Consider the following 24782-nt stretch of genomic DNA (forward strand, 5'->3'; position numbering starts at 1 on the left):
CGCCAGGGGAAGTTTAGAGTGGACATTAGGAACAACTTCTTCACCAAAAGGGTTGTCAAACTTTGGAACAGGCTGCCCAGGGAAGTGTTTGAGTCTCCATCCCTGGAGGTATTTAAAAGAAGGGTAGATGTGGTGCTTGAGGATATGGTTTAGTGGTGGACTTGTCAGTGATAGGTTAGTGGTTGGACTCGATGATCTTAAGGGTCTTTTCCAACCTTAATGATTCTATGATTCTATTTAATCAGCTGTGTCTGACAACCTCCTCCAGTGAGTGACCCACAGACAAGACTAATAGATGCTGTCACACCTAATTTAGGATATGTGAATACACTGAAAAACTCTAGTAGATAAAGCCTTACCAGTTTAACTATAAATAAAGCTTCATTTATGTGCATTACATGATTTATTCTGCTATTCATGTGTATCTCTGTGTGTGTATCCCTTCAGCAATTTCTAGTAATTATACATACATATAGTACACAGTAGTAGGATATAAAATGTTGTTGTTATGTATATTTATACATATAAACCTAAACTTTTTGCTTGCTTCTGTGATATGCTGTTATTGACGCATATACTGTCGTGATCCATCGTAAACTTATTTCTGCAGCAGTAACACCTATTATGGTTTTCTTCATCTCAGATTTGGGTAGCTACCTACATCTGGCACTTCATTCTTATCCATAGCGAGTACCATTTAGACTGTCCTGGTATTAGTGAAAAAAAAAAAAAAAAAATATTCAATGTAATTTTCCAGCTTTTGTGGGTTTCTACTATACATCGTCTGGACACCACCCTAAGATTTTTTCCCCCCTTTCACTGTTCAGAAACATCTCACAGTTTTTTTCTGGACACTAGTAAAAGTATCCATAGCCTTGAATTACAAGATAAATGTTCCTTCTGTTTCCCATACACAAGTGTTCTTTGTGAACAAACTGTACTCTTCGATATTAGGCTTTGATGTTATGCCAGTTTACATGTATATGCACACACTAATATTTTCATTATAATTACTTACATATATATATATATAAAGTATATATACACACACTAATAATTCTGTTCCTTGATTCAGGTATTCATCATACTTCTTGCCATACTATTTGGACATCAAATATATTAAGAGAATGACTTTGTGCTTTTGTTCTATTTTTCTGTATTTTTTTGTCATTTATCCATTTGGTCAAGGTTGAAACCATGTATAGACTTACTTCTCCAGTCCTTACCAAAACTACATTAAAGTCTTTCTCATCTGCTTAGCAAAAATGTAATGAAGATGCTTCATAAACTACTGATTGTATATTGAATCACTGCAATTTTTAAATCCATCCTGGTGCATCTTAATATTTAACATGTGATAGTTTTTCATCAGATCATTATGAAGTGAACTTCATAATGTAAGTTCCCAAGTAAACTGAAGCATACTGAAATACAGACAAAGTTCATATTAAACAAGAGTATAGATGAGACCATTTTTACTAATAAATTGGGGACACAAGGACTAAAACTTGAGGTACTTACAAAATATTAATAGGATTGTCTATCAAAAAATAGATAGATGTAAAATGAACAAATCACTATAAGAGTAAAATTTCCTCTTTACCTTTACATACAGGTCTATGATCACTCCATGCAGCAAAAACTTCAGCTATCCTCTGACAGGTGATACTTTTTGAACCTTGTAGCACATAATCTTCATCGCAGGAGAAGTGTACTGTTGCTCCCAAGCTAAAATCAAACAATGACATAAAAAGAAGAAGCATTTTTTTACAAATAGGTATCAGTCAATTTTTCCATTCTTTTAGGTATGATGGTCCTGACAAGCAATACAAACTTGTAATCCAGTAAATATGACTTTTTGCTCTTAGTAGTAAAAGGCTGCAGGCTATGTACTAACCTGACATTGCACAGCATTCAGTCCTCTCTGGGCTTGCTTTGGCCAGAGCTGGTTTACCTCCTTTTAACAGTCATCTGGAGGTGAAGTGACTATTTTCTGACCTTACTTCTGACTTTGATATAGTAAAGGTTTGACAAACCTGGGCACTGTGTAACACATAATAGCTGTTTATGTTAACCAAAGCTATGAAACAATGAGAAAGAGGTACAATGAAATCACCTAGAAGAGGAGCCAAAGGTCTTGCAGCTGCAAGACTGAGGAAGAAAACCCCGCTATAAATGTATTCCTCCCAGTGAAAACCTCAGGATACAGATGACTTGCTGTAAATGTGCCCCAACCCTGATTCTTGTTGAGGAAGTCTGGTCCTTTTGACTTTAGAACCAGAGGGGCATTGGAAGGGGGAGCACAATATCAGAGGAAAGGATTAGATATTAGTAAGATCCTTGTATTTTAAAAATGGTATATTATTATTAAGACTTTTCTGTATTAATTTGGACTTAGTAATAGTTGTTCTTTATGTTTTGATTAGTAGATTAACATTTTAGTTAGGGTAGCAGTAAAGTCTTGGCTCCATGTAAGCGGTGTGTTTTCTCTTGTCAGTAACAAGATTCTGAATGTACAGCTACTAGACAATGAAAGTTAAAAGGTGAATATGAACATTTGCTCCTTTAACTGGTGTATGTTTCTCAAATTAATGGAAGAATATAAAAGAATTCTAAAAACATCCTTCTAGGTATTTAGCTGTGATTGTTTATTAATTGATAATGCTGACTTCAAAAGATTTTGTACTTTTCCATATGGAGCTGACATTTGGTGTTGCAAACTTGGCACAGAACAAAACAGGAAATAAGCCCAGAAAAAGCTTGTTTTGTTTGTTTGTTTTGTTTGGTTATTTTATGTTTTTCTGAGGGGAGGTTTGGGGTTTTCTTCAGTTTGGAAAAAATTAAAAAATCAGTACTTAAATGGGCATTATGAGATAAATGTTCTTCTCCTTTAATATAATTTCTGTTTCAAATCTTTATTACAGTTGAAAATAGTCAACTTATCAGGCCTTTCTCTGACATCAGATTCTTACATGTCATAATTTCAGCTTGCTGGTTTTAAAGGCTTGTCTGTCACAGTTGTAAAATATTTCTATAAACTGTGGACAACCTAGAGTATCATAAAGATCTTCAGAGAGCACTTTTTACTTTATCAGTTGCTAAATGATTGCCATTTTGGTTTTTAATTAAAAGGTGGTGTTATTATTTATCCTAGTCGTTATATAAGACTGATGAGAAAGAATCATAAATCTGTGATTTAGTGTGTTACCTCATGATTGTGCCAAAAATGAATGGCATTTGGGAAATATCCTTCTTTTCCCCTCTAATTAAGAAGGAATAAAACTAAAACTAAAGCAGAGGTGTTATTGAAGAAATTCTGGCAAGAGTCAGGTAAACTAAAAATTAATGTTTGAAAACCTCATGTATGTTGACACTGCATTTTTTAGTGAAGTGTATTTTGTAAGTGGAATTTAGAGGAGTATCATCACTTTTATCACCCTTATAGTGGGTACTGATAAAACTTTATGTTTTGGTATTAAAAACATGTGATGAAGGATATTTTGTAAGTGGAATTTGGAGGAGTATCATTGCTTTTATCACCCTTATAGTGGGTACTGATAAAACTTTATGTTTCAATATTAAAAACATGTGATGAAACCTTGCAGAAAAAACTCATACAGAATTATTTACCAAACTCCACAATGATCGTGTAAAGATATTTGCATGCACTAGCATCTTACAATTAAAAAAATACAACAAAACAGAGTATTTTGAAAAGGCTTCCAAAAGGAAAACGTCATAAAAGTGGAAAAGCACAAATTCCTTTCCTTTATTATCCTTATTTTCATATAGCCTAATATTAACAAGTATTTCCTTTATATGTAATAGCTAACACAAATTACATGAACAATGGTATTCCCTATTCTAGGCACAGCTAATACTATGCACGTTAGTGAATGTAAAGCACTAGGGCACAAAGACCCATTCATAATCTAAGTATGAGGTTGATGATATTCTGTGAAAAGAGAAGAGCAGTGCTTATTCATGGGGGAATAACGGAAGCGCTGACATAAAAGCAAACAGCATGGTAAATTATTTTTAATGACATTTGTCATTGTACTTTTGTTACAATTTCCCAATTATTTTGTGTATACATATCTGTACATATATATCTGTATATGAGGCTTTTAAAAATCAGTTTAGAAATCTGAATACCTCAAAACTCTGTAAGGTTTGATATTCTCTGCTAGTTGTTCTATAACTGACCAGAAGAAGACACCTTTCTCTTCTGGAGCCAGGGAAGCCTGAGGAATCACAGAGCGGCCCACCAGGTCCCAGCAGCTCTCGCGAGGGAGGCTGATGCAGCCTGGGCTTTGCCACGAGCAACCGCGGGAGATTTAAACAGCCCAGGAGGGCGAGTGACCAGGGTGGGCAGCCGGGGCATGGCGCAGCAGTTTGTGCAGCAGTTTGCACAGGCAGGGCGAGCAGGGAGAGTGCTGTATGCCGCCTACAGCTTACAGCCTACAGCCCAGGGAAGGACTCTAGGTCTCTGCCAGGAAGGTAGACACTTGCTGCAGAGCTAAAACAAGTGTTCCCATGGTGAAAGCCCCAGAGAGGTCTGATGCATCCACCCAGATGGAACTGGTAAGGAAGGAGGCTTCGGTACAGGTGGTAGGTTGCAACAAGTGCCCTGCCCCCTCTTCTGGTGTGAAAGTAAGTACCTGGACAAGGTGTGCACAGGTTGATGATCTGCTGTGCCAGGTGGCTGAGTTGCAGGAGACAGTTAAAAGTCTGCATAGTATTAGTAGAACTGAGGCAGAGACAGATAGGCGGCCCCAGAACCATGCTCCCATAGCAGACACCACTGAGAAGGAGGAGGCACCTTGGACCCTGGTGACCCGCAAAAGAAGGGCTCTGCCTAAGCCCCTACCTCCCAGTATCACCACCAGCAACAGATTTGTAGCTTTAGCAGCTGCAGACACCCACAAGCAAGGTCCACAAGGTGCAACTGTACCAGCAGCACAGAGTGGATACCACAAAAACAAGAGACGAGTGCTCGTAGTGGGTGACTCTCTGTTAAAAGGCAGTGAGGCACCCATCTGCCTACCTGACAGGGAGTCACGAGAGGTTTGCTCCCTCCCAAGAGCTAAGATCCAAGACATCACTGGGAGGGTGCCACAACTTGTCAAAAGCACTGATTACTACCCTGTGCTACTCTTCCATGTGGGCACAAATGATGCTGCAAGCCACGGTTGGGCCAGAACTAAGCAAGACTATAAAGCTCTGGGAAAGCACGTGAAAAATATTGGTGCCCAAGTTATCTCCTCCTCCATATTAGCTGTTGGAGAAAATGGGCACCTAGAAATAGGCAAATAATACGAATCAACTTCGGGTTACACGGCTGGTGTTGATGTGAGGGTTTTGACTTTTATGACAACGGGATGTTCTTCAGCAACCTTAGGCTGCTAGGGAGGGATGGAGTCCACCTGTCAGGAAGGGGCAAGGGAATCTTTGGCAGCAGGCTGGCAAACTTGGTGAGGAGGGCTTTAAACTGAGGAACTCCGGGGGAAGGGGACAAAATGGCAATGCTAATGCCATCACACACAATGGGGGAATAAGACAGGACAACCTGAGCAGTGATAAAGGCACCATAGCAGCCTCATGCAATGGCAACCAGGAGACCAACCACCTCAAGGGTTTGCATGGCTACAGTGGGTCCTTGTACACCACTCCAGGGAAACCTGTATGCTCAGGCACCTTTTTTAAATGCCTGTACACCAACGCACGCAGCATGGGGAATAAACAGGAGGAACTAGAGGTCTGTGTGTAGTCATAGGGCCATGATCTCACTGCAATCACAGAGACACGGTGGGATAGCTTGCATGAATGGAATGTGGTCATGGATGGCTACAGGCTTTTCAGGAAAGACAGACCAGCAAGGCGAGGTGGGGGAGTTGCTCTTTATGTGAGGGAACAACTGGAATTCATCGATCTCTGCATTGGAGTGGAAGGAGAACAGTTGAGAGCTTGTGGGTAAAAATTAAGGGACAGCCAAATATGTGTGACACTGTTGTGGGCGTTTGCTACAGGACACCTGATCAAGAAGAGGAAGTTGATGAAGCCTTCTACAGACAGCTGGAAGTAGCCTCACAATTGCAGGCCCTGGTCCTCATGGGGGACTTCAACCACCCTGATATTTGCTGGAAAAGCAACATGACAAGCCATGCATGATCCAGAAGGCTCCAACAGAGCATCGAGGACACCTTTTTGATGCAAGTGGTGGAGGAGCCAACAAGGAGAGATGTGCTGCTCAACCTTATCCTAAAACAAGGAAGGTCTGGTTGAGGGTGTGAGAGTTGGGGGTAGTCTTGGCTGCAGTGACCATGAAATGATTAAGTTTAGGATACTGTGAGGTAGAAGCAGGGCAATGAGTCAGGTTACAACCTTGGACTTCAAGAGGGCCAACTTTGGCCTCTTCAAAGACCTGCTAGGAGGAATCCCATGGGCTAGGGCTCTGGAAGGCAGGGGGGTCCAAGAGGGCTGGACAGTATTCAAGGACCACTTCCTCCAAGCCTAAGATCGGTGCATCCCTATGAGGAAGAAGTCAGGCAGAGGAGCCAGGAGACCCGCATGGATGAGCAAAGAGCTTCTGGAGAAACTCAAGTGGAAGAAGGAGGTTCACAGTATATGGGAAAAGGGACTGGCCACTTGGCAGGAAGACAGGAATGTTGTCAGGGTATGCAGAGATGTGACAAGGAAGGCCAAGGCCCACTTGGACCTAAATCTGGCAAGGCATGTCAAAGATAACAAGAAGGGCTTCTTCAAATACATCAGCAGTAAAAGGAAGACTGGGGATACAGTGGGCCCACTGCTGAACAAGGAAGGGGCCCTGGTAACACAAGATGCAGAGGAGGCAGAGTTACTGAATGCTTTCTTTACCTCAGTCTTTACTGTTAAGACTGGCCTTTAGGCATCGCAACCCTTAGAGAAAGGAGGACAAACCTGAGGAAAGGAAGACTTACCATCAGTTGAGAAGGATTGGTTCAGAGATCACCTATGCAAACTGGATCCTCGCAAATCCGTGGACCCTGATGCGATGCACCTGTGAGTGCTGAGGGAGCTGATGGATGTTCTTGCTGAGACTCTCTCCATCATCTTTGAAAGGTCATGCAGGACAGGAGAGGTGCCCGAGGACTGGAGGACAGCAAATGTCACTCCAACCTTCCAAAAGGGCAAGAAGGAGGACCTGGGGAACTATAGGCCAGTCAACCTCACCTCCACCCCTGGAAAGGTAATGGAAGAGTTTGTTCTGGAAGTCATCTCCAGGCATGCAGAAGAAAAGAAGGTTATCAGAAATAATCAACATGGATTCACCAAGGGAAGATCATGCTTGACCAACCTGATAGCCTTCAATGACCTGGAGGATGGGACAGAGTGTAACCTCAGCAAGTTTGCTGATGATACCAAACTGGGAGAAGTGGCTGATACACCAGCAGGCTGTGCTGCCATCCAACAAGACCTGAACAGGCTGGAGAGCTGAGCTGAGGGGAACCTCATGAAATTCAATGAAAGCAAGTACAAGGTCCTGCACCTGGGAAGGAACAACCCCATGCACCAGTACATGTTGAGGGCTGACCTACTGGAAAGTGGCTCTGTTGAGAAGGAACTTGGAGTGATGGTGGACAACAAGTTGACCATGAGCCAAGACTGTGCCCTTGTGGCCAAGAAGGCTAATGGTATCCTGGGGTGCATAAAAAGTAGTGTGGCAGCAGAGCCAGAGAGGTTATCCTCCCTCTCTATTCTGCCCTTGTGAAGCCACATGTGGAGTACTGTGTCCATTTCTGGGCAGTTTAAGAAGGACAGGGAACTCATTGAGCAAGTCCAGCACAGAGCTACCAAGATGACCAGGGGACTGGAACATCTCCCTTATGAGGAAAGGCTGAGAGACCTGGCTTTCTTCAGCCTGGAGAAGAGAAGACTGAGGGGGGATTCCATCAACACTTATAAATATCTAAAGGGTGGGTGTCAGGTGGATGGGACTAGGCTGTTTTCAATAGTGCCAAGTGACAGGCCAAGAGGCAATGGGCACAAGCTGGAACAGAGGACGTTCTACCTCAATATGAGAAAAAACTCCTTTCCTGTGAGGGTGCCAGAGCAGTGGAACAGGCTGCCCAGGGAGGCTGTGGAGTCTCCTTCCCTGGAGACATTCAAAACCCACCTGGATGCAGTCCTGTGCCCCCTGCTCTGGGTGGACAAGATGATCTCCAGAGGTCCCTTCGAACCCCCACCATTCTGTGATTCTGTCGTTCTGTGATTCTGTGATTCTTTAATTAATTACCTGTGTAGAAAAGGAATCATTTGGGTTTTTTCTTTTTTTCTTTTGGTACATTTCCTTGAAAATATTTCCTCTTAATTTGGTGATTGGGAAATTACTATACCATCAATACTGAAGAGTGGCAGGGCATTTCATTCTAACTCAAACCTATCAAAATATCAGCTCATAAACTCATTGATTTCAAAGATTTCTGCCTTGATTTACATTTACATTCAAACAGGACCTGAATTAACTCTTTTTCTGGGATAATACTCACTGTAAGTGCTTTTGTATTTTAGTTAAGATACAAGGTGACTTTTGTTTCATAACATGCTTTTTGTATTGAATATTAGCTACCAGATTTTAGCATCAGACCTTTGTTTAAAATTTTTCTTAATGTATAACTTCTCAGAGGATCTCAGAGGTTTTCGTAACTGCCTGTGCCTTGAAAAATTATTTTTTACATACACATGGCTTACAATACTTTGTTCATCCTGTGTATCCAGTCTTCAGGATATTTTAAGATTAAACATGGAGTAGCTCACCAAAAGTACATGTCATAGAAACTATGTTATTGTTATCTGACCCTCCTCAGACAGATGCCAGAGATCTCTATCCCATTTTCTAGCTTTTGCTATGTTACCTATTTTTTAAAAAATTAGTTTATATATCTCTCTAAACAAAACCTCTGTACTGGCACAGTTCTTCATTTGTCTAAATAAATTATTTAAGACTCCTTTATAACTCTTTAAAACTGGCACTTTTGCAGAGATTGGAAGAGGTGTGAGGGTATCACTCAATAGTGATAGGATATCACTATTGATTTGGCTGGGATCTTCAAATCTGGGTTTGATCCCACAAGGTATAGCACTCCTTTTTGACAAAACGCATACCAAAGTTCATATTTTTCTGCAGGGTTTGGCTTGTAAACAATGAGCCCTGTCTTTCTTGGACTGTAGATTCCATGAAAAAATAGAGGAAGATATTGTTGTTGACAGAATATCAGATAATTTGAGGACTGTGTTACAGGCCAAAGGGGGATTCTTGGTAGGATGAAGTTGATATCTATTGCATGTCCAGAGGAACTGAGGACGTATGGGAGGTCTGATCAAAGCCTGCTGGTATGTTAGAAGTACAGACTGTGGAGAGAGAAAAGCAGATCATGGAAGCTGTTTTGGGGGCACTTGTCCCGGGAGTAATCTACCTCTGAATTGTGGGCCAATATTATTTTAGAGAAAGCTGGCAGGGTAGTCCAAAACAAAGTGTGGGAAATATTGACAGAAAAATAGTGTAGACAGTTAAAGGCAGTTTGGTTGCCTGACTTACATTTTATCCAAACTTCTTACCAGATGAAACTCCTTAAAAGTTTGTGTAGACTATACCTCTTTTGTAAATCTCAAGAGAACCAAAGCATGATATAGCTATGAAGTTGTTCATTATTATATACAAAAAATAGTGCTCCATGTAACAGTGCTCAACATCAGCAAGGATTTTGATACCATCTCTTGCAGGAGTGTCTTTTAGGAGCTGACAAGATATGCACTCAGTGTATAGGTTCAAATTTGGCCTGGCAGCCATGCTCAAAGGGTAGGAATCAATGGCTTAATATTCAGCAGGTGGCCAGTAACAAGCTGAGTACGAGGAAGTCAATATGTGGTCTTATGCTGTTTAATATTTTCATCCTCAACATTGATGGTGAGACAGAATGGTCTCCTGGCAAATTTATATGTCATACTAAACTAGGAAAAGTAGCTGACACACTGAATAGCAGAGTTTCAATCCAGCCAGTTGACAAAGTTGAGTATGGGCCAACATAAATCTCATGAAACTCAACAAATAGAGGTACAAATTTCTGCACTATTGATCATAATGTGTTCTCATTCTGAATAAAAGAAACCATATAGTCAACTACATTAGAAGTTGTGGCAGCAAATCAAGTGAAATTTTTACTCAGCTGGTGAGGATGTATCTGCAATATTAAGCCCAGTGTTTGGTGTCCCACTTCAGGGGAGCTACTGATAAAAACTCTAGAGCATTTGGAGGTTAGAGGCTTAAAGCACCTGACCTACAGTAAAAAGTTGAGGCAGCTAGGCTTAATTAGTCTGACAAAGAGGAAGCTAAGGTACTATCTAATAGCAGACCATAACTACTTCAAGAACCATTACAAAGGTAATGAAGCCAAAATGTTCTTAATGTGACAGACTATATACAAGGGGCAGTTTAGGAGATTCAGGCTTTACATTACAAGAAACTTCTTCCATGAAAGGCAGGGGAGAACTGGAACAGCATAGGCAGCCTGTTGTAAAATCTCCATTCTTAGGAGTTTTCAGGATTTGCTACACAAAACCACAGCTGATCTGATTTAGTGTTGGCATTAGTCCTGCTTCAGGCAGGAGGTTGGAGTTGATGCCCTCTCGAGGACCCTTCCAATCAATATTTCTATGATTCACTCAAGCTGTTAAATTTATTTTGAACTCATATAAAGCTTTTGCATCTACAACATACTGTGCTAAAGCAGTTCATAGTTTCAAAAATTCATGCTTGACCTGTGTCTTTCAGTAACTTTATCTGCCAATTTCTATTTCTAGTAGGACAAAAGGTGATTGCCATTAGGTTTGCATTTTCAGGAAAATAACTCAAACTTTGGATGTATTTTCATTAGAAAAAATGTGTGAGTAAGATAGTTATACAAATTCGAGAAAACACTTTAATCTCCTATCTCTTTCTGAAGTCTCTATCATCTGCCCCAAATTTGGGATCCCTCTTTAAAGAAAAGAAACTAAAATCAATAAGAAGGAGCCTAAAGGAAGCTATAGAATCTCTAAAGGATGTGAAAGAGCAGGTTTAAAATGTTGAACTTCATATGAAGTTTATACTGAATAGTATTGCTTTAGCACTTGGCTTACATGTAACAAAGTCATTTTAGAACCTTTTCCTCCATTGTTTGATATATTCTTTAAGTTATTATTGAACAAGAATCTATTATGCAAGAAATCAAGATGTCAAGCTCAGCTGTAACAATAAATTATATTATTCTGCATTTTGAATTAACATTTCTCTTGTAAATTTTGTGGTGGATAGGTAGACAGACTAAAAGAAGAAGGAGATAATGCAGTTTGGATTTTTGCACTTATGTGCAGGAAAGACATCTGAATTTGTACACTGCAGTACCATTCTTGTTTCTGTGGAATTAACTGAAAAGTCATGTATACATTAAAGCATATTAAAAAGTAATCTCCAAGATTCACATCTTTCTGTCATATTAACCTATTCTATCCACATCACCAACTGATAAAGTTTTTGCCATAGGAAAAAAAAAACAAAACCCAAACAAAAAAAACCCCACACTGATAAACATCTAAACATCAGGTCTTAAAGTCTGTCTGTGTCTAAAACTTAAATTAATACTAGGATACATCTTAAAGCTAGTCTAAATAAATAATCAGTATTGCAGCACATGATATATTCTCCATCTGCCGTAAAAGAAACTAAAGCTAAATGTATGCTTTCAAGACTATGCACAGGGAATCAGATCTTTATAACCTAGCAACTTTCTACACAACACTGATCCATAAATTTTATGTGCAAGCTACAGATAGAATCAACCGTAGTCTCTTTGAGCCACAGTAGGAGAGTTGAGCTAAGCCACAGTATCTGTCCCAAGTTACGAGCACACATAGGAACATTTTTGTAGATCAGTTAATACAGTACTTGGAAATATTACTGCAAGATGTTAGGACCTCAAAATATAAAGTTAGAATATCTAAATCTTCAAAACTTCTGGTCAAGAAAAATCCTTACCATGCACTGACAAAACTAAAGTGATGACTGAATTTCAGTTGCAGATTTTTTCCCAACAATCTGGAGATGATTGGTAATTCTGCTTAAACAGTTCTTAAGGTGTCACCTTTTCCCACAAGGCTTGTACTGTCAGAGGCTTCTGCTTGACGAAGGAACCAATTAACTGCTGATAAATGAAACATAATACTACTCTTTAAACTAGCCTCACATCTCAGGCTGCAAATCATCTGAGTTTTGCTCAATTTTCAGGATGTCTGGCTTGAAGGGTCAGAGTCTAAAAGCTCACCTTGCCTCTCTGCAGAGAAGGGTATGTGATTCAGAGGTGTTTTAAGGAAAATTAAGTGTGAAACTTCCAGTCAATCAACGTGGTTACATTTCAAAGTCTTTTTTCCAAATAAATAACTATAAATTATTTTATAATATAAAATGAAAGAATAAATTATTGTTAGGTATACTGTAACACAAGTCATTGATATAATAAATTGCCTTCAATATAAACTTCATATGTTTTCTTCTCTCAATAGAATCTATATTTTTAAGACCACACTAGGAACTTTGTGGCTGTCCAACAGCATTCACTACTTTGTCTACTTTGTTGTGATCCAACTTTGATCTGAGTCTCATCTTTAAATACCTAGTTGGACTACACTACAGGGGAAGAGGGATAGAGATAGGCTCATTCATTCATTTCATGAAGCCAGATGGTGGTCTTCATAAAAAAATACTTGTCCAAGTATAATTGTTTGGTTACGTTTATTCCACTATAACCCATCAAAGAAGAAAAGCCTCCAAAACCCAACAAATAAAAAAAGGAATGAGATCATATGAAAACTTTTTCCTTTCATCTATTATGTCTTTCTTATATTTTCCATAATGGTGTTGATTCTAAAATTGGACACTCATGGAAAAGATGTATATTTTACTGTGTGACAGGTAACACAAAATAGGCTGTTGGAAATTCCAGCAGAATGAACAACAGTACATCTAAAATTTTAAGAAACTTCTAGGGAATGGAAGTTTTCTTTCTGAGGTATCTTTTTCAGTACAGGTAAAGCTGGCAGTTATCAGTAAGTCTTCTCAACTTTATTTCAACCTGCAAAGGCCTGTTATGCTCCAATAGGCATCTAACATCAGAAACAAAGCATTTAATAAGTAAAAATATAGCCATGGGGAATTTTCACATTAGAAAAAATATCCAAAAATGTGAACATGGAGTGTCAGGTCCCAAAGAATGTAATGAAATGATGCAGCTTGTCTTAGAGCTTGCATTACAGGTTTTCTAAGTCTGTGTAAGAACCATGTAAGAACATATGAATCTGCTGAGAGAGCAGGTAGTGTTTATAATCAGGAGTGGAATCCAATGAAATGCTTCTAAACCTATACCTTCACATTTGAACAAAGCTAAAGAGAAATTACAAGATAATGCCTTTCTCTAAAATAGATTATATTGTACTGAAGTCAGCTTTTGATTGATATTGGTAAAGATTGACCTAAACCCTCCTTCAGAATACTCTATTTTAAAATAAAGGTATTGTAATTTGTGTTTTCACTTCCTTATCAGAAGAGGGAAAAAAGACAAGCTCAAGGTAAAGCTGTTTCCTATATTATAGAGAGAGTGACCTCAAGAAAGGGAAAGGAAAAGTGTGCTGTTTTTCTCTCTGTCAGGTACAAGACGACCTGGAAAAGATTTTGCATAGTACCATATTTTTTTAACTGAACATAAGACTTCTCTTTCGATGCCTTATTTGTTTATTTTAAAGAATTAGTAGCACCCTTACTTTGGAAGTTTATGAAGCAATTGATCACCCATTATGAAAATGGCAAGAATTGAAATCAAGTTAATTTTAAAAGGAATTTTATTCAGTCTGCTGAAAATTTTTAGTTTTCTTTTGTTCCTTGTAAGACCTCTTTTTAATATATCAAGTGTTCAGCTTGAATAATGACGTATATATTACTAACATTCAATACAAGAAATTGTTCATGTGTGTGTATATATGTCCTCCTACTATTTCCAAATACAATGTTTCTCATTCTAAAGAGAGGCTAACACAAAACTGGAGACACTCAATCTTTTGAAAGGAAACTAGTCCTTTCTGGGTTGTTTCTGAGAGCTACACTCAGAATAGAACTGCCTATTAAGGAGATGTTGCACTAGATGGGATTTATTTAGATAATATTTTCCAGACCAGATTGTTTTTATCTTGAAAGAAACAGAACCATGAAAATTCAAATATTTAGTGGAAAGGAATTAGTTTGAGAACAGCTTTCGAGCATGAATTTGAGGTGGCAATGAAGTCATTGAGAAGACTGTGCTTTCAGAAACTATTACTACTCTGCAACATAACCTCTTAGAGACATCAGTAAGCAAGTAGGCTGCCCTTAAAATCAGCAGGATTTTAGACAGTTCCTAGAATCTGCTTCCAACAGAAAGAGGATCAGTTAAGTACCAGTTTGTTGGGGTTTTGTTGGTTTTTTTTCATTTTTTTCTTACTTTGTAAAAGGGTTTGTACCATACTAATATCAAGAAGTGACCAAAATAAGGATCAATACAAATAAAAAAGAGTTAAGTTTGTTCTGAAAGCACTTTATTTGGTGGAAGGTGAAAAATACTTCCTCATCAAAATAAACATCCCTGCCTCCCAAAATTGCAATCCATAAGACCGAGAGCATACTAATGTATCTGTTACATCTTCTGTTTATTTTGTTTTGAACAAAAGCTTACTAAACTTTTTTGTTCACAAAAATGTCATTAAACAGAACACACCTTTTCACTTTCCTTTTTTCACTTTCAGTGGATATCGTATGTGCAAACCATGTTCTTTCACTTATATACATTTGAAATGCCCTAGTTATTTATTCTTTTCCATTATGATGGGATTGGATTTATCATTACATTTTACATGTAACATTAAATAGCACATTCATGGGAGTTGATAGAAAAGCTGGTCTTCCTTCACAGATAATTTGGGGATTTTTTTCAGAAAGAAAAAAAATCACTGAGTTTAGTGAGAAATTAAGGGAAAAAAACTCCACTTTAAAAATATTGGGTTTTATACCTTGTATTCTATTGTTCAGTAATTTGAATACCTTCTCCTTTCATTTTCTCATAAATTTATTTGAAACAGGAAAGCTTGACAGTCACATCGTGTTAAAGTATATTCTAATAGTTTGGCCTAAAAAGAAAGACAAGGTCATGATCATAATCATATCTCCTTTGAGGTAATGCCCCTCACATAGTTTAACTAGAATGATCTTGCAGGTAGGTCTTTCAGTGGTCACTTGCAGAAACAACACTACACAAAGGTTTGTAGATCCTCTGTCAAAGGCTTTTGCTAGCAAGCCATATTTCTGAGGTTAAAATATGAAATACTGGTCTAAGTAACGTTTCTAGAAAGCAGGAGGATTAAGAAATGCAGTTAATTTGCTTTTATTTCTCTGAAAATATCAAGAAATCTTTTTTTTTTTGTCAGGTAGTGTCAGAAATGACATTCCATATAAAATTAGTTATAAAGCTTTCTCTGATGCACACTGAACTATTCTTTTTTCAAAACTAGAAAAACAGAGAGACTAAAATAACTAAGTGAGAAATTATAACTGGCTGCCAGCTAGCACATTTACTTGGGATGTCATTGGCAATTCTATGTTATGCTTGATTACAGGGAGAAAAAGCAAAACAAAATACAAGAAGTTATGTAAAATAATGAAGTAACATAATTTTGTAAAAACTTTGCTCATGTCCCAAGTTACTCTAACACTTACTATCTTCAAATGTTAGGAAGTGTGCTGTGTGATATGTAAAATACATCTTTTGATCAAAACGGAATATAATAAACCAAATTAATTTTAAAAAAATCAGTCTCCCTCCTACTTATTTCTTCCTTTTCTCTTTTTTCACTTAGGTGTTTTGAAGGGATTTGTAAACATGATGATCATGTGAAATAAGCATATGGCATAAAACAAGAACATAGCTTTAGATTTATTCTTTTAAGAGTCTAAATTATGCCTATATATCAAATATATAACATGTACGTTTAATCCTTTTTAGTATGTAATGACATTAATGTTCAACAATTGAAAAAGAAACAGTTTAGAAACTCAGATAGATAAGAGTTTAAAATTAATTCAAAACATTTTCAATAAGTTATTGTATATGTGTCTTTACTCATACAATGCATCAACCACTACTGTTACTGACAATAGGAGTCAAATGTTCACTGTGAAAAAAACATAAAATATTTTGAGACACTATTGCGAACTGTTTTTTTCTTACAAGATAAGGAGTTTGAAAGAGAGATGAGAATGGAGGAGGAAAGTAGGCTAATATTTGAGTTGAGGTTAAAAAAAAAGATGGAATAGATCACTGGAAGCGTATAATTCTTTGGGGGTTTTTTGAGTCAAAAAAACCAGCAAGGAATGAAATATAAGAAATGTAAGTAATTGCTAGAAATGATGTACAACTTTCTGGTTCTGATTTTTTTTTTTTAATATATATACCAGGTAGTACCAATGTGTTATGTATCAAAATTCATTTTAAAAAAAGTCTGCATTAAGAGGGCTAAACCATTCCTGGACTGCTAGGGAAATACACCTGCATGTATCAAAATTCTGGGTTCCTGAAAAACATACTGAACAATACCATATTCTTTATTAGATTCCAATGGATATTTCCATAACAGTATCTGAAACCTCTTCTGTGATGTTTTATCATTCTTTTTGTGTTGTGTTCAGTTTTGCTTTGTCCTTCACAAAAACCTCCAGAACCACATATATGCTCGATGTTTATAACTCTAATACAGTATTTACATAAGAAAATTATTTTAACTTACCTTCAGTCCAATTTTTGTCAGATTAAGAGAGATATATGTTCTTTCCTTCTTTCCCAACTTGGTATTTTATCTTCTTTGCATACTAAGTACAGGCTACATTGCTCTACATAATTTTATACAGAATTTAATTTCATTTTTAGTTTTGAAAGAGTAGCTCAACAAAGCAATACTTTTTTAACATACACATTTTCCAAGTTCAGTATTAGGGAAATGATACAATGGTAGGGTTTATATTTTACCTAAAATCTGAGCCTATCCGTTTTCCATTTTCTGGTTCTCCAGGATCTGGACACAAATTGGATGCCTGTTTAATACCTCCCTCATTTACTGAAAAAAAAAAAAAAAAGATAATACAGGTTTTAGGAAATACAGAGTTTTTAGGAAATACAGAGTTAAATAATTGTCAAATATTAAAAAGTACATTTTCTGCATTTTAGGTCCTTTAAAACAGATTTTCTACAGAATATGTTCACCCATATCTCCAGTTTCGGTACATAAATTTCTTCTCCCTATAATAAGCAAAGCATTTATTTTATGGTTTGGGTGCTTTGGGTTTGTTTTGGTGTTGTGTCCCGTGTCCCCCATCTCCCACCCCCATCCCCCGTCCCCCCACTAAAAAAAAAACCCCACACTTTTTTAATAAGTTGTACTTATCAGCTATTTTCTGTGCCTGTAACGTTATTGAACCCATATGGAAATATTATTATTATTCTTTTACAAACATTAACATTCAAAGGAGTGTTCATCAAGTTTAGGGCTGTAAGATTTTACTCTGAACATAATTTAATAAATGTCATCTCCACTAAGAGCTGACCTTTTCTCCTTGAATTATAATAAAACTTCAATGCATAGGCTCATGCTGAGAGAATTGTCCTTAATCAGTATTGAAAATGCAGATATCCTCAAAATACGGTGATCTGAAGGTAAACTCAAAATGCCAGTTTTATTTGCATACGTTTATCTTACAATAAACTAAAATGTATCTTCAGAGAGAAACTTCCTGTGAATATTTCGGTGTGTTTTTCCAGAAATATATATGTAGTGATCCAGCTCGTTTTCTTTTAAATGCATTATATACCTGCTCCTAATTTTTACTGCTTGAAAAACTGTGTCTTACAAAAATAATTTTAGGCCAAAATAGTTCTATTAATTTTGCATTTCATTTTTGAAGTTCATTGAAGTAGGAGGTAGCAGTCGCCCCCCCCCCAAAAAAAAAAAAAAAAAAAAAAATTAGCTAAAGAGCTTGAGCTGCTATTACTTGGTAGATTCATGGCCCAATAGAAGAAATTATTTTTTTTAATAAAAGTTCACATGAAACCAAGATATTTATACTGAGCAGAAAGAGATTTTCACCTTTATTCTTTCCTGAGGAATTATACCAATGGATTTGCAGTATTAGATTTTAACTTTCCTTTAAAGAAAAACTTTGCATATAATTAGGCTAATCGCATTATGTTGTAAATTTAATGTACCCAAGTAAAAAAATACAGTTTCTAACTACACTTCTAAAGGGTGTTCCTTAAATTTCAGCATTTAATGAAGGACAATAACATTCAGCATATTTAGGGGGTTTCCCTTCCTTGAAATTTGTCTTCTTATCCACCCAGGAAGGAAAGAATTGGTTTGGTACCTCTGAGGAAGTCAAAGGCCAGACAAAAACATTGCAGAGGGTTAAAAGGAAAACGTCTCAGGTTAGCATGCTGCTCATAAAACCTATCATCAAGCTCATCCCGTGTCAAATGGAACCACAGTATTTATCCTCCTCTGCCCCAAAAGATCTGTACCATGTCAAAGGTTGTTCTGGTAGCAAAGGCAATCTCTGTTCATCTGCATCTCTATGCTCAGAGGACTTTTGGACCAGGAGGGCTCTTCCTTAGAAAAGTAAGAAGTAATCTGTATTACCGGGTTTCAGTCTTTTCCTCCCCCAATACTTGTAGGTGTCATGAAAGCGTATTAGCTATAGAAACCCAGGTTCCTGCTAGTGTTGGAATATATATGTCTCTGACAATTGCAATTCCATAAACTGAATTTCACAAGGCCATCTAGAAGGAACTTCTTGGATGAGCATTTAGAATGAACTCTCTCTTTGAAATATCTGGGTGCTTTTATATAGTTCCAAAGCCTATACCAAGACATGAGAAATTCAGGATCACCATAAATAGCCCACATATATAGAATAGACCTTAAAACTATGGGTAGACAGATTTCACTGAGCATTTCAGGAAGCAAAAATATACTTGAGAATGAGTAAGGAAAAAGACACCTTCTAATTTTTGTGACTTTTCTGACATTAAGTGTGTGTTAAGACTATAACTAGAAACTTATTTATGATGCACAATAATAATATTAAAGAAATTAAAATGAAATGGTGTCATTTTAGGGCTGCATCATATATTTACTTACACAGAAGACATTTTTTTCTATTAAAATAATGAATTAAAAATACTACTTAAACAGAAGTCTATTTATTGTAATTAATATTTTAATATTTCAAATAATTATTTTATTTTGGTACACTACATTTCCCCATACACGGGTAATAGATTGAATAGTTATATAATAAAGACTATTCTGCTTCATTTCAAAGCACAAGAACTGTTATATACTTCAACTTTTACAAAAAATGGACTCTTGAAAACTTGATTGGTTTTTCTGACATCTGTATAAAGTTCCATTCTTGAAATTATGTATGAAATTGATTTTAAATGATAATTTATTGATTTGTTAATATTCAGACATAAAAATATAAAGGCTTATGTTAAAGAAATTCAATGAAATAATTACAGTGACCAAATTATAGTAAGACAAATACCACAGTAAAAATTCAGAAGAAAAAGTTATGAGTAGAAATCATTAAACTGATTTCAGATTTAAATGGAAATCAGAAATGCATTTAAGCACAAATTTAAATCCATTCTGATTTCTGTTAAGTACTTTGTGAAAAATAAATACACATTTTATTATTTTTGTACTGGTGTTCCAGGCATAATGCCTTATTTTTCAGTCTAATGAAATACAGCTCTATGTAGTTCCTCAGATATCTGTCGGTCGGTCTGTCTGTCTATCTATCTATCTATCTGGATGTGTTCATCTGTTTGTTTCACACCCCAGATAGTCATATGAGAATAAGCAATGAAAGGGTTTCCTGTAGTAAATTAAAGGTTCGCTGGGGAAAGCTTTCATTCTTGGTCTAGTCATGAAACTGGGAGCAAGAAAGTCCAGAGTTCTAATCCATATTGAACTAGGTCCCCCAATGAATTTTTTTTTTAATCGCAACACTTGCAAAATGAAGTTGATGCATGCTTGTTCCAAAGTGTATCATCATATCAAATATTATCATTCTGTCTTTACTATGTGCAAATAACCTAAGCATTAGTATGAATGTTATGTACCGGATACATTAAAAGAATAGGGAAAAGACATACATATTACAAATGCTAGATGATAATTTCTAAATACATTGTTAATACAAGGCATAAAGTAAAATAGGTATTCACTTATCCTTATCTTATTTGAATGATGGTCATCCTTTTTCTTTAAAGGACCCTATCTGTCATTGCAATGCAAGCACAGATCCAGCTGAGGCCACACTAGGAATTTTATCTAAAGTCAACAGCTAAATACACAGGCTTCTCATGAACTACTGTGTCTTCAGTTTCCTCAGCTACCAAAGTGACTAGCTAACCAAATGCTGGGTTACAATGTAAAATCTTAGTTATCTATTTATGACAAGATTATGATCACTAAAGGTGTAAATCATCAAGGTTTTCACTTTCACTTATTATTGACTTATATAGGTAATCTACTCTGCATAACCAATATAAAAAGATACAGAAGTTTTCAGCATTACATAGAATGTCTTAACATATGAAATTATATAAAGACTTTCAAAAATATATTGATATATTTCATCATTAAACTTGTAACTGTTACCTATCACAAGTGTCTAGCAGTCACTATCAATACGCAATTCCTATTAATGTTTGCATAGTGGAATACTTAATGATTTGTGCAAAATAAATTTGTATAAACCATTCTCATTTGTAATTATAAAAGCACAGATGGACCATCAGACAGAACTCAGTGATGCACCTTATAAACACTATTGTAATTATCTTACTGTTATTTCTTCTTCTATAACCACTCTACTTTCTAGTCACCCAGTACACATAAAAAGACTACTTGTTTTTAAATTTCTTGATATAAAGTTTTCAAAAAAACCAGAAATGCCTTACAGAACTATTTAGGTGATGCAGTTTTCAAAGTTGAATATGGCAATATGTTACATTAAAAAAAACTGAACAGAAGCGTGTTTTGTTTTATTTTTCTTACTTGGTAAACATTAAAGGGTCTTGCTGCTTGAAGACACCTTTTTATAAAAAAGTTGTATCTAATATGTTGACAGTTTAAAATCTAAAACTGAAAAATGCATTAAAAGTTATGCCAGTGTGCCCTGCTAAATCCTGGAAACTGAATCTATCACTGACATTTTAAACAAAAAATTAGTGCAGATATGTCCAACCTAAGGAGCTTTGAAAGCAAGTCCTTTCACTCCTGTGAAGAACAATTAAATATATAAGCAGACATAGGCTAAGAAGTTAGTCCATCTTTGTTTTAACAAATTACTTCTAAATATTTAAAATGAAGTTCTAGTCCAAAATGGAATTCTATAAAAATGGCACATTCTTTGCAAAATATATCCTCTTTAATATACCTGTTTAATTTCTGTTAGAAAGTTGCCTGACTCCTCCTTATGAGTTAAGCAGGACTTGGTCCTGTAAGATGCTGAGCACTTTCAGTTTCTGTTTTCTGTAATTGAAATTGAAGGCACTAAACATCTCCAGAATTTTTAAAACCACAGTTAGTTAATCAGTTCAGAATGTCAATGTTAATGAAGAGAAAAAAATTCAGAAAGTTACCTCATGTGTGTCACTTGAAAAAAATATGTGGTTGCACATCTGTAAATGAGGATAGGCTTTGGTTTGTATAGCCTTTTGCTGCTAGGACTAATTTTCAATCAAAATAATTTCTCCTGTTCACAACTAAGTTTTCAGCTGACACCTAGGAGGCTGAATATTTGTTTCTTTGTTAATACTGCAAATTTATTGCAAAATTACTGACAAAATAACATGTCATTCTACAATGCCAGATTTATAGAAAGCCTGCATTCAGAGTAGAACCATATTTAAAAATTCACCATGCAGACTGGAGAATTAGATATAAATCAGTTATACTATCAGAAATACGTAAACAATTTTGAAAACACACAAACAACACAGACAGCACAAACTTCACTCTTGTACTAGAAAAAAGTAACAAAGAAGGAGTACACTCACAGATAGAAAACTTGTTGCTGTTGTCTTTCCCTGGAAACAATTTAAATCCTCTAGATTTAAAATCTATGGCCTTTTTCACTAGTTAAAAAAAAAAAAACAAACAAAACATGTATCAGGCAATACAGTCTAAAAATATTTCATTTCATTTGACAAATTTTATAATGGAAGTATACGCAAATTAGAGTACCAGCTACCTAACAAGCTCATATTGTGTACCTTTGGTGGAAAACAATTTACAAAAACAAGTACTGAGACCAATTTTTGCACCTGACAAACTAAAGAAGTAAGATTTGTAATTTTATTTTTTTACCTGTATAACCAAGAAGAAAAATTATGATCGAAAGTGTTTATTTCCATGCACCATATAGTTGTGTAAAACATTGTCACACATTTATGGAACCTGGAAAATTAAAGGAATGATAGGTATGTTTTCTCTAAAAGAGTTGAACAGTTGAATCTTATCTGGTGTTTCTTCTGTATTAAGAAACAGTACAACGGTAATCCTTATCCCCCGCTCCCTCCATTTAAAAAAAAAAAGGAAAAAGAAAGAGAAAATAATACAGAATACTATCACATCTGCCAACTGAAAAGTCAGCAACCTTTTTAAAAAAATCCTATGTAATTCTTTAAACATCTGATTTTTTTTTGGTGAAATTTTAATTTAATTATTCTTCCCAGTGATAGAGAATTTAAAAGGAAAAAGAGAGTCATCCATGTCATGCTGCTGAAAGCTCACTGAAATCCAATATATATGCTCAGATCTGAATTCCACAGGCATCCAAGCAATACAGGACATATATTAATCCACATATATTCTGAAAAGGTTTAATCATCAGTAGAAATGCCAATATTTTTTGTCAACATATTTTGCCTGTTACTTCAGATTTTAAAATTTACGTTAAAAGTCAGTACTACATTTGGGAAAAAGACAAAACAGAGGCAACAGCTAAAAAATTACAATGTTTTAGGAGACAAAATGCCCTTGTAAAAGTAACACATCGGAATACGTTCTCAAGATCTATAGGCACTGAGATTACCTCTCAGTTCTGAAAGTATCTCCACTAGTTGTTTTCAAAATCTACCTTAGCTATGTTCCTAGCTTTAGTATGGAAGAATAATTTTTATTCAGGAAATACTGAGATTTTATTATCTTTGTTTAGATTACACAGACAAAACAGAATATTTTGATGATAGATAAACCACTGCATTATTAAATTAAGCATACCAGGCTACTTTTCTGTTTTAGCTACAGAGATTTGGATAAAAAAAAAATACGAAACACAGTCTACTACTGTTCTGCTGTTAGTTCTGCATCTAGTTATCTTTCTAGCTTGAAAACTGTTATCTGTAAAAAGTGTGACATGGAACACAGTTGGGTCCCACCTCACCCCTAAACACACTACTGTAAAAACCCTTATTTTGGGCTGGCTTTGTGATAAAGTCAGCTAATCCAGGCAAACCATATGGCCTCAACATATCTCTGAAACAAAATAACTAATAAAAGGAGAGTAAAACAAAAACTTAATAGATATCAAAAAGCAAGAGAGAATAAAGAAAAAAATAGCACAAGAACTTTTTTCTTTAGCCATTAAACTAAGTGCCTCTTTTCTCCAATACACTACCAGTGAACAGTGAACCATACATAAAAACGGACTTAATTTTAGGTACATTATACTCAAGTGACTTTATATATAGATAATAGTAGATATTACTACTATTATAGATAGCTACTAGTATATTATATAGAAATATTTTAAAACTGTGGAAATAGATATTGTATGTTGGCTACAAGCAAATACTGCTGATGAAGACAGCAGAGAATAAAGGAACTAGGTCTAAGAGAAGCTAAACCGAGAAGATAGACAGTATATCATCAAAGAATTTTTCAGCACCTGTTAACTTCTTATACAAAATCAATGAATTGTCAAAGAAACCCTTACATGAGGCATAAATAGCAAAGTAGCAAAATTCTATTGTTATTAAATGAAAGTTAGGATTACCACGCACAACAGCAGAACAAGATTCAGGAGAAAATTGCATACTACTAAGAAAGACAATTTATAGATAGGTATGGGATATGATGATAAATATTTTTACACTTCTGATGGAAGAGTCCATATGATAGAGGCTTATATCTCAAGAGGTAAAATGTAGATTTTCTTGTGTATCATCATAAGGTAAGCTATAAACATTTTTAGTAGTTCTGGGAAATATGTTATTTGCAGGAGCATAATGTATCCATTGCAAAAAAATGATGTATCTTTTAATGCTTTTTTTTAAATCCTTAATACCAGAAGTTTCCCCTGCAAATTAATTGGAGTCCATAAGCAATTCTGTCCTCAGTGGAAGTCATTGACACAAGAACTCTACCTTCACACAGTAGAGTCATAATGGAATAACAGTTACATTCTCTCATTGTGTGAGATTTCCAAGATGCTATTTCTACATAAATATGAATGTAGGAGTATAGCTGTAAGCTTCCTTTGGCCTTCTCTTAGTATCACTGTAAAATAAGTCCTCATGAATCAGAAGATAGGCCTAGCCATATTTCCAGCACATATATAA

General features: G+C 36.0%; 1 protein-coding gene across 1 annotated transcript in view; it reads right to left on the reverse strand.

Annotated features, from left to right (window-relative positions):
- CSMD3 (CUB and Sushi multiple domains 3) overlaps positions 1–24782 on the reverse strand; it is a 614053-nt gene that overhangs the window by 404355 nt on the left and 184916 nt on the right. Inside the window, exons 8-10 of the mRNA XM_075085810.1 lie at positions 22218–22295; positions 17121–17208; positions 1604–1728 (exon numbers count right to left, since the gene is read on the reverse strand). Of these exons, the coding sequence (XP_074941911.1) occupies positions 1604–1728; positions 17121–17208; positions 22218–22295 (291 nt within the window). The remainder of the gene's footprint in view (positions 1–1603; positions 1729–17120; positions 17209–22217; positions 22296–24782) is intronic.

This window comes from Phalacrocorax aristotelis, chromosome 2 (assembly GCF_949628215.1).
Source record: "Phalacrocorax aristotelis chromosome 2, bGulAri2.1, whole genome shotgun sequence".
Taxonomy (NCBI): Eukaryota; Metazoa; Chordata; class Aves; order Suliformes; family Phalacrocoracidae; genus Phalacrocorax; species Phalacrocorax aristotelis.